General features: G+C 49.2%; 1 protein-coding gene across 3 annotated transcripts in view; it reads right to left on the reverse strand.

Annotated features, from left to right (window-relative positions):
- LOC308485361 (exocyst complex component 6B-like) overlaps window positions 1-17,944 on the reverse strand; it is an 81,225-nt gene that overhangs the window by 14,230 nt on the left and 49,051 nt on the right. The window contains exon 7 of one of the 3 annotated variants that reach the window (XM_081021186.1): window positions 8,465-9,004. The exons of 1 other annotated variant lie outside the window; for it this stretch is intronic. In XM_081021186.1, coding sequence (XP_080877312.1) covers window positions 8,804-9,004 — 201 coding nt within the window. In that variant the 3' untranslated portion in view covers window positions 8,465-8,803. Of the gene's footprint in view, window positions 1-8,464; window positions 9,005-15,756; window positions 15,817-17,944 lie in introns of those variants that run through there. One more of the 3 variants, XM_081021191.1, reaches the window with a different exon arrangement.

Consider the following 17,944-nt stretch of genomic DNA (forward strand, 5'->3'; position numbering starts at 1 on the left):
GAGACTGAGTCTCGATTTGCATCTCCTAGGAAAACGCCACTGCCTTTGCTCGCCAGGGAGACCCCAAGGGCTCTTGTTCCTGAAGGGCCACGATCCCTCATGGAGAACTTGCAGCAATCTGCCAGGTAACGACAGCCCTTGAGGCAATTAGCACTTGATGTTCTTTCTGTCCAGCCCTGTTCCTAAGATAATCACCTTTTGATGATGGCCGTGATTATTACAGTTGTGATCATAGGATATTTTAATCCTGCTCTGCTCCCAAAGCAGCTTGCAAATGTCTAGGAAAAGGCAGGCTGTGAACCTTGGGGCAAGGTCTAAGAGACATGACACGGGTGGAATCTACACACACACATAAAAACCGTTCTGAAAATGCCTTTTTTAAAGTGTTTTTTAAAAATAAATTGAATTTCCCGTAAGGCTCACCATCGCCATCTAGTGTCACATTGCATATTGCACTTAAAAGACACTTAAAATGTTTCATTTGCAGCTGTATAGCTGAGTCCATAAAGGGGAAACGGACCAGGAAAGAGAGAGAAAACAACTTCCAGCATTAATTATTCCTTACAAGAAGTTTGTAGTGAACAACAGGAATGGAAAAACTTGGAGGGCATCCCAAAGTTGGAGCCCCACAGAAGACCCTGCAGTCCTTTCCCCCCTGACCCTCTCTTGCTGCCTAAGGGAATATGGCTCACTGCCCATCAAGAAACCCCTTGCCTATAAGCAGGCACCCTGCAGATCCACAAATTACTGAGATTTTTGGATACCCAGAGGTCTGATACCCCTCTTCTTCAGGCCTGATCCACCCTGTCAATGCCTACAGGACCAGGCCTCTCTTCAACATAGCTAGACCCCTTATCTTGCCTTCTCTGTCTCCTTGCCTCTCAGAAGTGTTTGCTATTCGGACACTTGCAGGAAGTGGTCAATTTTTCAACCAGATTAGAGTTGCTACTGGACTTTGGCTCAAGGGCCACATTGTCAGCCCCCTGCCCATCAATGTATGAACCTTGTGGTCCCTTGGTCCCTTATGAGCCAACTCTTTATCACTGAGCAGAATAACCACCCAAGAACTCCTGCGTTAGTCTCTGCTGAATCAGGAGGACACACTAAAATGCTTGGGAAAGGTAATTACATTGGGGTCATGTTCCAGGGATGGTGTCTAATGTCCACATCATGTTCAAAATCAGGCTAGGTGGTAGGTGGGAAGTCTTTTTTCCCAGATACCTGCCCCCTTCCACCGCTTTTTAATTTAAAAATAAAAAATAATAAAAATTGCCAAGTGTATAAAGCTGAAGATCCACAAGTTACATGTGCTTAAGTTGCGAGTTACCTGCACTGACTCTGATCTCTACCTTCCCAAGTCTCACTGTCTTGCTACCTGCACGTCTTCCAAACCCCAGTCAATGGCCCTTGAAAATCCCCCTCTGGTGTGCCGAGGCTTCAGCTGCAGGGCCTCTTCTGCAATAGCCGCTCTGGCACAAAATCCTACTTCTGCAAATACGTCTTCACGTGTCAGTAGCAGCACCAGCCATCCTACTGGACTTGATGCAAGTGGCCTTGGGCCAATGCGTCAACAGGAAAGCAAGGGAGGCCGCGCTGTAGAGTTTGGACCATTGCAGAGCCAACCTCTGAGCTGAAGGAGAGACCAGGGCTGTGCTTCTGTCCAGGGAACCCTGGGGGTGAGACAACATCAAGCTTCTGGGTTAGGAACATGTGGGAAAGGGTCTCCTACAGCTAAAAACTAACCTTTTACTTTGGAAGGCATGATTTGGAACTAGAAGTCCAGCACAGACAGACACTGTAAGCAGAAGGCATGCATTCGTCATTCTGGTTTACCCATTAAAAACGTTGTGTACTAATCACTCAGGCAGAGATCTCACCAGAATCACATCTTTGTATAGAAACTGATTATTGCAGAACATGATCACAGGGAAAGAGCTGCATATCAGGGATTACTTGCAGGTAAACTGAAACATCTGACATTCTCACACTGATAGCACCTAGCAGATGCAACTTCTGAATTAGTCCTGAGAGGCACGGGGGTTTTTGATGTTTTTATTCTATACTGGAGTTTGAAGCCAAATGACAGGAAGGGGGAAGATTGTTTTTGGTGTGGGCAGAAATCTGTGCCAAGAAGCCAAGAGCAGACCTAACTAATGGTGTGTTTAGATTAGAGCACTAATTTCTTATATTCCTGGAGTTCTGACCCATGGAAAAACAAACAAATGAAACTTTCTCTCCCCTCAAATTAGAAACATTCACTTCTCAAGAGGAAAAAAAATAACCATTGAACTAAAAGACAAGATGACTGTGTTTATTCTCTTGAACTTCCACATGGGCAGCTGCTTAAACAATCCCTTCAGTTGCCCCATTCTCTGAGGAATTCTGGGGCACTTCAAACGAGACACGACCCTCTTGGGCTGGGCTTAAACTCAGCCCTGTCTCTTGGGCCTGGCTTTGCTACTCAGGAACCTCGGCAGAAGTGTGGACCCCGGGTGGGAGGAAAGACAGAACGCCCCTAGAGAAAGAGACTTTCCTGGGCCTTTCGTCCTTTTCTCAAACCCAGAATTCAAAGCCCACAACTCCAATTGTTCTGAGTCAATCAGAAATGGTAATGAAAATGGTGGCAATTCAAGGTGCAGCTTTTGGGGCTACACGGCTATAATCCTTTGGGTCCTCCCTCTTTCACTCCAGCCAGTGGCATCCAGGAGTCAAACACAAACAGCCCAAGTGCCGAGGCACACCTGCAGCCTGCGGTCCAGCTCATAGCCCATGGCCATTCAAGAATCTTACCGGGGTGAAGCAAGTTCTCATTTGGGTCAGCACACAGATATGTTTAAGATGAAATCCAGCAGTGTACATATGCTCCACCTTTTTGGAAATGTCTACAAGGTGGGTGGGACGCACTAAGAGCAAGTATTCTGGTGGCGAGGGCCTTCTGTCGGTTCCCTCGCTGCAAGAAGCGAAGTTACAGGGAACCAGGCAAAGGGCCTTCTCGGTAGTGGTGCCCTCCCTGTGGAACACCCTCCCATCAGATGTCAAAGAGATAAGCAACTATATGACATTTAGAAGACATCTGAAGGCAGCCCTGTTTAGGGAAGGTTTTAATGACTGATGTTTTAATGTATTTTTAATCTTTGTTGGAAGCTGCCCAGAGTGGCTGGGCAAACCCAGCCAGATAGGTGGGGTATAAATATTATTATTATTATTATTATTATTATTATTATTATTATTATTATTCATTGAAGCCACTCTGATGTTTGGCACAATTAACATGGATGGGCAGAAGAAAGCCAAGGCCCCTCCAAGCTGCAATCTTGTTAAACTGATGGTGTGAGGGATTGAGGACAGAAACCACCCCTTCCTACCACGTAAAAAATAAATGGCCTCCATAGCTTTGCAAACATCAATTGAAGTTATCCAGTGTTATGTCTAGATCCCCTACACTTACAATTCCATCATAAAAAAAACACATGACTTACTCCTAAGTAGAATGAGTACTTTTGAAGGATCTGTACGGACAATCAAAACATTGCTGTGAGCCACCCTGAGATCTGTGGATGAAGGGCAGTATGCAAATTCAAAACTAAATAAATAACTTTAGAGCAGATTTGACAGTAGAAAGCTGTCCGAGGGCAGAAATTGTTCGAACTCTGATACATTATGCCATTAATGGTGTTTTGCTTTCTGATGCACAAAACATGCATTTCTAATACACGCACACATATACAGAGATTCTCAGTGGTCAGAAGATGTTTTATTTTGATTGCGTTTAAAATTCTAGAACCTGAAAAGCAGCCGAGCAGTGGAAGAAAAAGCAAAGTGGGGTTTGCGTTCCCTTATCATCTGCTCTCTTATCACAGACACTTCAAGGATAATTGGGAAAGATGAAGACACTCCGTACTCAGACACATGTGGGGAAGAGCAAGCGAAGGGCGGGAGGAAAGCTTGCTGGAGAAGGTAAGATTTACACTGGGAGGAAGGAGGATTTTGAACATCAGGCGCCCCAAGGGCGGGGGTGGATACGGAGGTCATTTGGTATTCGCTTCATAGATGGCTTTAAAGAAAAACTGGAGAGCCACCAAAAACGTGTGGTAAGAAAAACACCATTAATTTTTAGCATGTTACAACCCATTCCGATATTCTAAAGTCCCGTCTGGCATCTGAACTTTGAATGCACCTTTTAGCCAGACATTAAAAGAATTGCTCCAGCACTACAAAGCACTTCCTTTCGTGAAATGCACTTTAAATACCTCTCCAAGTGCTCCCCGCTGGATCGAAATGTCAGCAAGACATTCAAAGCACGACCCCGCTGCATACCAAAGAACAATTTCAACCTCTCCGCACACTTGGATCGGGCAGCACTCGGCTCTGTTGTCTGGCAAAGCCATTTTTCAAACCAGAGGCTTCAACCCTTTATCCCTCAGCACCATACAGCAGAGAACAATCTTTCATGCACGAGGCCTGGACACAATAGGCTTTGTCTTGTTAAATAAAAGAACATGGGCTTCTCTTCAAATCGCTTCCAGCTGCTGGCGCATGGCTTCACAGGGTCCCACAGCCACCCAATGCACAGCCTCTGGCTGCCTACATACTACACAAGCAGAGAAAAACCCTGAAGGGTCTGTGGTCATTAAGCGGTGGGCGGCCCGGCTGAGCGGGGCAAGGTCTCCAGGGACTGCTCAAGAGTCTGCGTGATGCCTCCTAGGCAATCTTTCTCTGCGGGGTGATAAGAGCTTGTGCAAGGGCAGGCTCCCTCTCGCCCGCCATCTGCGAACCCCCAGCCCTGGCACCGAGAGAACAAAGCAGCCAGGTGACCTCCTATTCAACAGGCTTCCCTGTCTGCACTAAAGACACATTCCAAATAAGTGGGGTGCTCAGACCCCAGGGGAGGGTTCGCATTACGCTTGCACAGAGGCAGGGATGTTGAAAGCTCTGCAGACACATCGCCTTGAGCAGTCGAAACTGAAGTGCAGAGACCTCCACTGCGGTACTTAGACATCTTTTTTTGATGCAAAAGTCGCAATCTGTTAACCGAAGGAAAAAGCTCGAAAGCCTAGACAGCTCTCCCCTGTCAGTGATCGTCCCCAAGATCACCGCCATACAAGGGACCTCTGTGCAACAGCAACACCCTCGTGCAAAACCAGCAAGCCCACTCTCTGTGAAAACAGAGGAACTGGGACCGGTCCCCCAATAAAGAAAGGGGGGGGGGCTCAGGAAGCCGAGGGGATGCCAGCAAGCAACTAGCTAGTTAAATAAATGGAATAACAATCCAGTTGTCTTTATCACTTTCATACCTGGAGCTTCTGTTTAGGGAGCCAGCGCTTCAGTTGCCATATGTCTGGGTGACGGCAGCGCTGCTTCTCCAACCCAGGGAGGGTGAGGCTGTGGAATGTGCGGCCCTCCAGAGGTAAGAGATGGGGAACCTGTGGCCCTCCAGGCACTGCTGGACTGCAGCTCCCATCATCCCTGAGCCCTGGCCAAGCCGGCTGCTGAGACCTGGGAGTCCAGAAGCAGTTTAAGGGCTGTGAGTTCCCTGTCCCTGCAGTCATGGAAGATAAAATTTAAAAACTGGGCGAGGGGGAGAGAGCAGGAGCTTTCAAAAGCCAAAGTCCCCAAGAGCCATCTCTCGAGAGCCAAAGACAAGCGCCCGTGGCCTGGTGGCTCCTCCGCAGCTTTCAGATCTGGGTGTCTCGAATCCTCAAGTCAGGACCGATTCACCTCGAGGGGCAGAAGCCCACACATCTGCCAGCGTTTTAGTCAGGCTTTTCCTGTTAAGGGTAATGAGAAGCATCTAGCATTGCCCAACTGTGTTGTCCTACTTCAGGAGATTTATGGAATATGGAAACTATTAAAATACTCACTTTCGCTCTTTAAAGAAAGAACGTAGACCTATAAACAAGGCCTTGGGGGCATTTCGGCAGCTTAATCCGCACAGGGAATGTTTTGTTGTTTAAGTCAATCAGAAACGGTTGGGCCCAGGAAGCCGTGAGTGACAAGAACTTGGCTAGGTGGCAAAAGCCCAGGTTTTATTGTGCGGTTTCTAAGATGCAAATCACACCGTGCTTATGGAAAGCTGCCTTGCTTGCGATACAGCTCAGCAGTACACAAGCCGCCCTGCTGAGCTGCAGGGAACCAAGTCTGCGCTGCCAGGGGCATCGGGCAGAGGCTGCTCCCCTCAGAAACACAACTGGCACCGGGAGACTGCCAGGCCTCAGGATCCGTGCGCAGCCACAGCAGTCCCCACAGGGACAGAGGCGTGGGCAGGAGAAAAGGAACGAAACAAGGCCAATGCAGGCGTTCCCTCCTGAAGTCAAAGGGATGCCTGTCTCCTTATTACCGTATCTACGCGAGTCTAATGCACCATTGAATCTAATGCGCTCCTCAGTTTTCAGAACCTTGAAACCAAAAAAGGTATTTGCTGGCAAATGTAAATGCGCCATCAAATCTAATGTGAACCTTAATTTTCGCAACATAATTTGGCCAAATAAGGTGAGCACTAGATTTGAGTGAATATGGTAAGTTGCTCCCCTGTGCTGTACCTTAATAAGGTGCAGGGGTGGTTTGATCAAACACACTCAATGGGGAAACAGCTGGGACTGGGCTGGTTTTATTACAATTATCTGTATGTTCTTAATAGATTTTCTAGATGTAGATGTCGATATATAGATATAGATAGTTTTAACTCTAGCAATGTTTAATTGTTTCTTAATAATTGATTTTTCCTGCTCTTATTTTTATCTGTAAGCCGCCTTGAGTCCCTACCAGGGATAAAGGTCAGGTATAAATAAATACAATCATCACCATCATCATTATCTCCTGGCTGCTGAAAGTCACTCGGGAGAGCAAAACTTTCCCACAAAATTGAGATTCCGGCATTGCAGAGGGTCTGGCTCAGGGGACCTCTCCAACTCTACAGTTCTACCAATTGTCCCAGGTATGTGCCACACAAACCTCCACGTTCAGGGGCAGCTTGCGCAATACAGCTGGAGTGGGGGCAAAGGCAGCAAGGATGGTCTGTCACTTCCATGTCTGGCTTCACCTCTCTGGCCGCTTTTGGAAATGGGGCCTTCGGTCTGATCCTGCAGACGATGGAAGGACCACTTAAACAGCATTCTCTGCTCCCTCTTTTTCTCTTCTGAAGAGTCGGGTTTATAGGGCCAGAAATCCTGGCTTAAAATAAAACACACACAGGTGGCTAATAAAAACTGGGCTTTGACCAACTGCCGCGTCTTGTGCAAACCCAGTTTGCAGCCTTTCGACTCTAAGTCAGGAATGGTTTGCTCTGCAAGGCTCGCCCAGTTCTTCCATAACCTCTGCCAGAACCTTCCAGAAATTACATCCTTGGCACTCGCTCAACACCCTCCGCCACCCAAGGGGTTAAACCCAGCCCCCGAGAGCCTACCAAGAGGGTTATTCACTCTGAGGCAATGCCACCAACCCTGAAATAAGATGAAACAGAAAACAATTGCGTTTGCCAACTTGGCTAGGAACAAGGAAGGTTATTAGAAACATATTCCTATTTGCTGCTAATAGAAACAGGGCAGAAGAAAAACATTTTAAAAACTCCTTTTTGCTCGTTAATATATAAAATTTATAATATACAACAAATTTATTTGATCCGGAGACGCCAAATTCCCTTTTTCTTACAAATCCACTCATTAATGTTTTCAGCACCCCACGGTTACACCCTGCCGTCAGCCAAGAAGGAGCGAGACAACCAAACCCATCCCAGCTTCTTCTGCTCTCCGCGTCGATTCTGGATGGTCCCAAGAGCAGCTGGGGCAGCAGGAGCCTGGCCTGCCACACAGAGAGATCACTCGTCATCCAGAGATCGCAGGGAGCTTCAAAACACCAATTAATGGTGGCTCCACAGCACTCCCAGGAGCTGGGTGGTAAGGGCAGAGTCACGGAACGGCGAAGCAACTTGGCCTCCGAAAGTCACGCTGCAGAGAAGCAACGGCAAAGCTGAGAGCAGGAAGCTGAACCCTGGCGACCCTCAGGCAAGGCCCACCAGCTCCACCTGCAGAGTCAGACCAAGCAACCATCACTGGTGCCCAGGCAACCCCAAGGGGCAGCTGGAATGGGGCTGGCCGTGGGCACTGGCTGAGGCAGAAGAGCAGGGCTGACTTCGCGTTGGGTGGGTTAATGGGAAGGTGCAACCGCAATCTCCACCAAAGCCTCCAATCTTCTCTTCCAGGCCTTTCGACATCTCAGGAGTGAGCTTTACGCACCACATGCAAACATGTGGAAGAAGCCCCAGAGGCCTTTTCAATAAGGAAGAGAAGCCTTGGGAGGCTGCAAGGGGGAACGAGGAAGCAGTGTGCAGGGAGGGGTGCACTGCCAGCTGTTCTTCTACCTGAAATCACTCGCGTCCACACACAGATGCTTCTCTCCCGCCCCTCCCCAAGCAAAAGCGTGGAAGGCATCCCATGCTGCAACCCTAAGTGCTTTTTGTTGAAGGAGATGGTCACTGACACTTTCTTCTGCACCAAGCATGTGCTGTGCCCACCCATGCGCCCCATCACCTGCATTCCTGGCCGAAGGATTCAAAGAAATGCTATGCTAAGTATCACAGTCCAAGAAAAGGGCTTTCCCCTGTTGGACACCCCACTCTTCATTCATTAAGAAGAAAAGTTCAAAGAGTGCAATCTAGGATGTGAATTAGGCATTCACGAGATCGGAGAACATTAACTCTGCTTCCTTGTTTCCTTCACCATGAAAAATAGTGATTGAAAATATCAATAGCATACAGAAAGCCAGTTCGTTACATCGCAAGCACAACTCTGATTTTGCACTCAGCATCCTACTGGCTTGTGAGGTGCTCAGGTTTGTTTATTTCGCAATGATGTGGCTTCAATATTTCTGCTCTGGTTTTTCTAAATTTAACCTGAACAAGCTGTAGAAGGAAGGAGTGAGTGGCCCCACAGAAAGAGACAAGGGAGTCCGGGGTGGAGAGCTTCTCGCCATGGAAGGCACACAACAGCCACGTCTTGGGCAGGAGATTCTGGCAGACAACAACAGAGGGTGGAAACAGAGGTTCTTTAGAATCTGAATTGTGATTCTTGTGAGGGGGTGGGAACAGGCGTCACGCACATGGAGCACGCAGAAGGCTTGTGGAGAAGCAAGCCATTGCTTAGGGAATTCTCTGACCCAGTGATAGTTTAAAAGCATCTCAAAGCAACATGTCACTGAATTATCGGCTGCCACAAATGCTGCCGCTGCCGCCGCCACTGTCCAATCCTCAACATCTCCACTACCTGCTGGGCTGTCTTCTCGACTAGGGTTCCCTTGCACAACGTAGAAACAGCCAAGGGATTCAGGGATGCCCTTGCAGCTGCTCTTCCTTCAGATGTCCAGTAGAATTTGAGGCTTGCCATTGTCAGGAAGCAAGGCCTCTCGTGGTCAAGACATTGGGCGGGGAAAAATCAGGCCGTGATCCCACCAGCGTTTTCTTATGAATGCTTGGTGCAAGCTTTTATTCATCTGTTTGGAGCTCACGCACCCCACCTTTCAGGCTGAACAATGAACCACCCAAGGCAGCCAACACAATAATATCAAAACACAGTCACACCACAATGACTGAAACAGAAAGTGGCACAAAAAAATGAAAGGATAAAAATGGAGAGCAAAAAGGAGACGGCAATATGGAAACTGTGGCTTGTTTTGAACTTTAGCTCTTCCCTATTTATTGTGGTTTGTCTTTCTCACAATAAAACATCAGAAACCTTCCCTAAGTATTAAGAAGTCAACCATGTTAGAGACCTAAAACCATTCTTGTTCACGACTGGTTGAGGTTTTTAATACAATCAAGAGGCATTTAATTTTTTTGAAATAAGCAAATAAACAAAATAATTCTAAGGAGTCAGAAAACAGGGATTAGCTTTATCCGTAGGATCAACACAAGCACAAGGTGGAGACTGACTAAAGTAGCATTTCCTGTCTGACTTGCCCCTCTTCTGCCAGTCTCTGAATTTGGGCTCATCCAAAAGGGTCACATTTCACCCACAGAAGAAGAAATAAGCAGCTCTCAAGATGCTTCGATGTCTTCCTCCGAAAAAAATTAAGAGGACAAATAGAAGCCACGATTCAACTCTGGCTCGCCTTCTTCAGAACTATGCAGACTGCATTGCAGGCAGCAAATTTCAGCACCACCACACAGGAGTTAGCAGAAGAAGCGCCAGGGTCCCCTCACTTCTTGAAGGATTTGAGACTATTTCAAATGCTTCAGAGGATGTTGGTTCTTGGACCACCAGCACTGATGGGGCGGCAAGCAGAGCTTGAGTGACACAGGAGGACTTGGAGGGAGAACCCAGCCATGTGAAAGCCAACTGCTCTGATGGTCCACAAGGACCACAAGACTTTTTCACCCGTCCATCCGCAGGGTACTGGGGAGGGCTCCTGGTTGAGGAGTATCCGAGGCACCGTGTAAATTGTATTTTGATGAAATGGTATGAGGCAAGCCTATTTTTCATTTCAACCATAGGCCAGCCTTGGTCACAGAAAAATTCAAAACATACGCAACGCCAAAATTCAACGAGAGACCAAATGAAGGAAAGTCACCAGGGTTCTGTGCTCCGGAATGAGGCGAGAATCACAATCAAAAGGAACACCAGGAGGAAATCGTGGCAGGAAAGAGCAGGGGGGCTCACAGCTGCCCAACAGGACACCAAGTCCCACCCCTGGCAGAATCCCCAGTTCAGAAACAGGGATGGGGAGCGTCTCTCTTTGTGCCCGAGACCATCATGGAGACCCACTTGCAAACACCCACACAAGCACATCCCTAGGTAGACAGGCTGCTCAAACATCACCTGAGCCCTACACAGGTCTTAAGAGAAACTGTGCTCATCCTCCTTTTTTTTTTTTTTACGTCTGCCAAACTGAAAGGCAGAGCAAGTAGTACACGATAAAAAGCTCACTATCACTACCATATGGGCTTGCAAAATAAATGGCCCTAAATTAAAAGACCATATGAGCAGAGGGCTCACCCAAGCCCATGCAGAACGCCTGTGCGGGCACAGCACGCATCAAGATGCCTCGGACTGGGTGTCCTTCCCACCCCACCCCGGCCCCCATTTCATCACTCAGCGCAGCTCAGACGAGCCTTTCAGCCCCTCTCGGCTGCAGCAAGACATTTCCTTGCATGTCGTTTGGCAGATGTGGCTGCAGGGCTGCGCGCCAATTCGCCCCCCAGCCCTCCGTTTTAATCAGTATCGCATAAAGTTTAACACATGCTTTGAAATGCGCACCAGATTCAAAGCGCAGCCTCGAGGGGGTCTTGCAGAGTAACACAGACCATCCCAGCCACTGCTCCTCCTCCAGCTAAGCCGCTCTCAACTTTGGCTGAACCACCCGGACTGTCAACGCCAGCGCGCTGCCAACCGGAGGAAAGGTTGCGGGGTCAGAGCCGAAAACAAGCCTCCGAGAGGCTGGAGCGTGCTCAGGACAGGACAGGGTGTTTGTTTATACGGCTGTCTGCTCAGGCGGGAGAGCTCTCGGGAGGCCTGTTCCAGGGCCAGCTCACCTACCAGGAGCACAGAAAGGTGAGCCAGGCAAAGCCACATCAAATGCCCACAGAGCCACGGCTGGGAGGCCAAGCGCCAGGGGGTGCTGCCATGTCAGAAGCAGCGGCTCGCCCAAAAAACTGGAGACACAAAGCAGAGCTGGAGGGCTGGAGCCCCTAGAGGCAAGCTAGATTGTGCACCGCTTGGTACAAGACTCTTGAGCTCCTCTCCAACTAGCTTCCCCCCTGAGATTGGCCAGGGGGCATGGGTGGGGTGGGAGAGGGTGGTCAAAGGCCCCAGAAACAAGGGAGGGGAAGCTTGGGCTCCTGCTGGATGTTGCAGGCTGCTCTAGGCAGCTTCCAAATCCCTATGGTGGCGAAGAAGCAGGCATCGAACACAGAGGAAAGAGCTGCCCAGTGGGAGGTCCAAGGGTGACTCAGCCGGGCCAGGGGGCACCTCTCGCCTTTTGCTACCTCTGTGGCTGAGCTGGAGGCTCAGTGTGGGCGGCATGTTGCAAAAGCTGGTTTCGTGGCAGCTGCTCCAGACGCTCTGCAGCTCCTCTCCTGGGTCAGGAGCTGAGTGCGTGGCAGGAAGCACAGGGCAGGAATGCTCTTCATTCCTTTATTTTAATCGTCTGATTGCTTGTTTTTATGCAGATTGTATTATTTATATGATGTTAGCCGCTCTGAACCCAGCTCCGGCCAGGGAAGGAGGGGGTACAAATAAAATATTGTTGTATTATTATTATTATTATTATTATTATTATTAATATTATTATTTGTTAAAATTATAGACTGCTCTTCATGTGAAGATGTTGATGATGATATATATGTATTCCTATGTATTTACATACCCGGCCTTTTTCCCTGACAGGACTCAAGGCAGCTTACAGATAAAAATAATAACTGCTAAAAACACAGGAAAGAATATCATTAAAATAAATGTTGATACAAATTAACTATATACATCTAGATAATCTGTTTAAAACATACAGATAATTACAATAAAAGCAGCAAGGCACCAGCCCCTTCGTTAGAAGCAGCCAGTTCTGAGAGGCCTGTTGGAACAAGGAAGTCTTCACCTGCTGATGGAAAAACAGCAAGGAGGGAGCCAGTCTAGCTTCTCTAGGGAGGGAGTTGTCTGGGAGGAGCCGCCACAGAGAAGGCCATCACCCACGTCCCCACCAAGCGTGCCTGTGAGGGTAGCAGGACCGAGAGAAGGGCCTCCCCCAAATATCTCAAAACTCGGGCAGATTCAAACAAGGGAATACGGTCTTTCAGATAGCTTGGACCAAAGCCATGTAGGGCTTTATAGGTCATAACCAGTGTGGTGTAGTGGTTAAGAGCGATAGACTCGTAATCTGGGAAACCGGGTTCGCGTCTCCGCTCCTCCACATGCAGCTGCTGGCTGACCTTGGGCCAGTCACACTTCCCACTCACCTCACAGAATGTTTGTTGTAGGGGAGGAAGGGAAAGGAGAATGTTAGCTGCTTTGAAACTCCTTCGGGTAGTAATAAAGCGGGATATCAAATCCAAACTCTTCTTCTCTTCATAACCAGCACTTTGAATTATGCCCAGAAACAGACCAATAGAGAGTTGTCTGCTCCCTGTAACCAGCACCAGCCAACACTCTGGCTGAAGCTCTTTGAGACAATTGAAGCTTCTGAGCCCTTTTCAAAGGCAGCCCCATGTAGAGCGCATGACAGTAGTCCAGACGGGATGCAACTCAGGTGTGAATCACTGTGGCTTCAACTCACCCATTAAGCTTCACTGGAGCAAATCTGGCAACTTGGAGCTTTCCGTGGTGCTGCAACTACTGGCCTGCCTTGCCCCAATCAGGACACAACAGCCCCTGAATGACCGTGGGAATAAGATGGCACCCTGGCCACTTCCCAGGGGTACCAAGAGGGAGCACCAGGCATACCCTGATTTTCAAAGAGCTCTAGCACTCATGTTATCGGGATCAAGGCTGCATGGGGATTAGGGCTCCACTGATTCTGAGGTGAGAGAAGGGGCAGCCTCTCTCTCCATTCTGTGAAAAATGCAAGATATTCACCAGCTCAGAATAAGTTGTGCTGGGGTAGGGGGACCCTTAGTTATATACTGGCCCTTCTGCTGAGGAATTTCAGCTCAGGTCGGGCACAGCTGAGCAGCACAAGGTAGGCCATGTTCATACGCATGGCTCCGATTCTAATCCTTTGTGCCAAAGGCATCACTCTCATGCGCCTTTGCAGAGGCCTTGGTCTCCATAGAAGAGGCCACTGCCTACATAATAAGATTTATGAAAGTGGCCAGCTCCCCTAAGCCTATCCACGTCCACAGCAAACCACACTCAAGGCTTGCAATGGTGGGGTGACTTTCTAATTCAAACACATCCAACTACAGCCATGAAGAGGCCGTTCCTCCCCAGGCTACAAAACCCATTTTCCTTGGAGAATCAAGAGAAGGGGGGATAGGGAGAGGGAAACAGAGGCATAGCAGCACCTCCTGAAGAAAATCTATGCTAATTTCACCTTGTCTGTGCCGTTAAACCATCAAGCCACGAGGCTTTCCCAAGTCTTAATGTTTCAGCTGAATTAAAAAAAAATCTCCATTTTCAAACAAAATACAAGGTTTGGGCTCATGGCAGTCATCCTGGCACACGCTGGCAGAGTCAGGCCACATGAATGACATGCTGAGTTGCTCTGAAAAGGGAACCCTTTTACACAGTCCTTTTGCAAGCTGTGCAGCAGGTCAATTCATTTTGGATGCTCCCACATTTCTCAAGCTGCGAGCCGTCCAGCGAAGAGACGACTCCTCAAGCCACCCGTGAGACAGAGAGGGGTCCCAAAGAGAACCGGTGAGCTACGTGGGGAGGGGGCAGCAGAGACTGAGCACCTGTCAAGCAGACTCCTGCTCAGCCATTGCTGGCATTGCTGTAAGGGGGTAGGCACTATGAACGCGGTGTCAAGAGACAGGAGGTGAAGCCCAGATCCTTGAATCTCGGCGATATCCACACATTGGCATGTTTTTCTGGGAAGTTGGCTGAAATGCCCTGAGAGCCAGAAAACAGCAATATGTGGCTGGGAGTGGAAGGAGCTCCCCTAAAACCAAAAGCAGAGCTGTGGCCATCTTATGTTTTCTGTTACCAAAGCAGCAATAGTTTGGCCCTTTCTGGCTGAAACAACAACAGGTCATTTGGGTTGGGGTGGGGGGTTTGCGGCATCTGGAGCTGCCCAGTTTGGTTCACTAATCATCAAGGGCAGGCATAGGCAAACTTGGCCCTCCAGATGTTTTGGGACTACAACTCCCATCATTCCAAACCACTGGTCCTGTTAGCTAGGGATGATGGGAGCTGTAGTCCCAAAACATCTGGAGGGCCGAGTTTGCCTATGCCTGATCAAGGGCCTCATCCCAAGGAGGCTTCACTTTTTATCCCCATGTGCTCCCCATGGGCCAGGGTGCCCAAAAGCGGTTGGCAGTGACAACCTCCCCACACAAAGGTCAACGAGACCCTGCAGGGAATGGATAAAGGCCATGGGGTGGGAAAGTGCCTGGGGTGGGAATGAACTGTGGGAGGCATGTGTGAGAAATGTCATTAGGAACCATGAGCCTCAGAAATCAAGGGCCTTGGCCATGTACAGAGTGGAGCTCCCTCGCCAGCGAGAAGCATCTGTGTTGAATCAGATGATTCCACAATACAACAATTTTTCACATTTTATTATTCCTGGTAATGGTAATTGATGATGAACAAATGTTGGTTATATATTGATGTTCCTTTTATATTCGTAAGGATCTGAGTTGGAGGAGGTGACAGTGAGGGGTCAGTGAACTGACAAACATGGGGAACCCTGTGCTAGGCCAACACTGGGGACCAGCCCCAGAAGGAAGCTTCGGGGGGACTCTGAACAAGGGGATTTCCCAGGAGGGCTTCTCGTGGCGAGAGGGGAGGGGAGTAGCCCTACAACCAGATCCTGAACCCAGAAGTGAAGCTATTCCCACCAAGGGAAGCACACCTGGAACCACAGCCTTGAAGCGGCGGCTCTGCCATTTGGGAACGTAAGAAAAAGAGCCGGCTGGATCAGGCCAGGGGTCCATCCAGCCCAGCCTCTCGCAGTGGCCAGCCAAATGTCTGTGGGAAAGCAGCAATCAGGATTCAAACTCAAGAGGAGCGCTCTCCCCTCCTGTGGTTTCCAGTATTCAGAACAATCACAGCCTCTGATCGTGGAAGCAGAGCATGTTTACTGTGGCAAGCGGCCATCGATCAACCTCTCCTCCTCGATGAATTTGTCTCATCTTCCTTTGAAGCCATCCAAGTTGGTGGCCATCACTGCCTCCTGTGGCAAGGAGTTCCAGAGTTTAATCATGTGCCGCTGTACCTCCTTTTACAAAGAGAGCCTGGTGCTAAAAGCCCCACTCCCAAAAGTTACCCTCCCCTTCCCTACTCACTGTCCTCTGCCCATCCCCGTATTCCACAATATGGGGCCCTTTGGAGCAGAAGACTCCTCTGAAGGAGGCCGCCTGTCCTGGGTGCTTTAGCTGCGATTCCTGTGTTGCGGGGGGTTGGACTAGATGGCCCTTGGGTTCCCTTCCAGCTCCACAGGTCTAGGAAGAGAAACCCACTAGAGCTCGGCCACTAGTCACAGGCAACTCCTGCCGCCCGGGGCTGAGGGTCCCCCCACAACGTGCCTTCCACCCGAGCCCATGTGGCCAGCAGGGGTGTGTGGGTGAGATCAATGGGAGCCTGAGGGTTTTGCAGTTTCTTTTCTGAGGTCATAAAAACAATACGGAGGAGTACCTGTTAATACATTTCTATAAATTATAAGAGTGTTATAAACACAGACTTAAAGGAATAGAATTCCCGTTAAGCAAACATGTGAGGTTTTCCGCAGAAAGCCAAGTAGTGTTCAAATAAAGAGCCTTTATGATAATAAGCACATTTGTGCTCTGATCCTGTGATGTGGAGTGAAATGGAACCGGAGAGAAAACAGAGAGGCACGAAACCCTCCAGCAGCACTGCGTGCCCAGAGATCGGGAACATGTTTGCGTCTGCAAATCTGACGATCACCAACACACTCGCACACCCGGTCCCCCGACGCTCAGCTTCCTCTCCTTTCCAGGAATTTCTACCCAGATCCTTCATCATCTGCTTCCATTTGTGGAGATGGAACTCTCAAGGCCCCAAGAAGCTGCCCTTCCTGCAAGCCAGACTTTGGCCCACCTGACCGAGGGCTGCTTGGCCTTCAAGAGAAGGCCTTTCCAGGCTCTGTTCTCCAAAACCCCTCAAACCCAAGTCCAGCCCAGGGACTGTGGTCTTCTGCATGCAAATGCCATTGGTTTTGCCACCAGGCAATGCCTTCTTGCCCCCATCTGGAAGCCAAGACCACTCCCTGCCCATGTACAAAGATAGGAAGGTTTGTGCAAAACCACCTGCCCCGTTCCAGAGGCACTTGCTAGCTAAGAACCAGCCTAGCTAAGGGAAGAGATCCAAGGTCAGGCGGCTTCCAATCCAGCACTGCGGCTGGGCTTAGAGGGCTCTCTGGTCCAAGGCCCATCCGCAGGGAAGGGGCAAGGGCTGCAGGGTCTTGTCCAGCTCCCTCATTAACTTACGGCAAGCGGCAAAGCCCTCTTATAAGACCTGCCAGGCTCCGCTCCTTGTCTATGGCCTGGTGGACCCACTATTCCTCCAGGTATATGAGGGACTCACAGAAGCCAAGACCTCCTGAGGAGCAACACGTCCAGATCTGAAGCACTGAGCTGGGAGACTAGGACGCAGCCCCTTCGACTCTTCCATGCTTGGGTCTGAGGGGCAAGGCAACGGCTTCCTGCTTCTTTACAGAAGGCATGTTATTCAGCAAAGCTCAGGCGATTCTGTTCTTATCACCAGTCGCTGCTGGTGTGAACGGCCACTGCCCTTATTCTGCACACATTTAAGCACCAAGTGAATTGTCACAAATGGCATCGCCTGCATCCCAACACTTTTTAACTACAACTTTTGCCCTTTTTCCCCATTACATTCCTTTCTAGATAAGCACCTGCTCTTCAGGGACCACGAGACTCTGCTCTGATGCCACAGGCTCACACTGGAGATCATCCCACGCTCTGTGCCCTGGTGGGGTGCAGACCTACATTTAGGAATGGTGGGAAATGGGGCCACCCAGAAATAAGTGAGAAGTTTCTGCGTAGTCAGGGGTCTTCTCAGGCACACAGAAGCGAGCAAGAGAGTAAGTGTGTGTACTTGTAAATGTAAAAGGGCAAAGTCTTAAAAAGCATGAAAACCCCAACCTGACAAGGATCTGTGGGTTTTGAGACTACTGGAATGCTGAGGTATTGCTTGAGCAGGGCGGGACCAAACTGGAGGGTGGAGAGAAAAGGGGGTCAGCCTGTTCAAGCTGGGTCAGGGATGGGGAGGGGGGTGCATTCCACAAAGCTACAGAACACACAAGAGACAGTAACTCAAAGGAA

This window comes from Podarcis pityusensis (assembly GCF_964106645.2).
Source record: "Podarcis pityusensis genome assembly, chromosome: 9".
NCBI lineage: Eukaryota > Metazoa > Chordata > Lepidosauria > Squamata > Lacertidae > Podarcis > Podarcis pityusensis.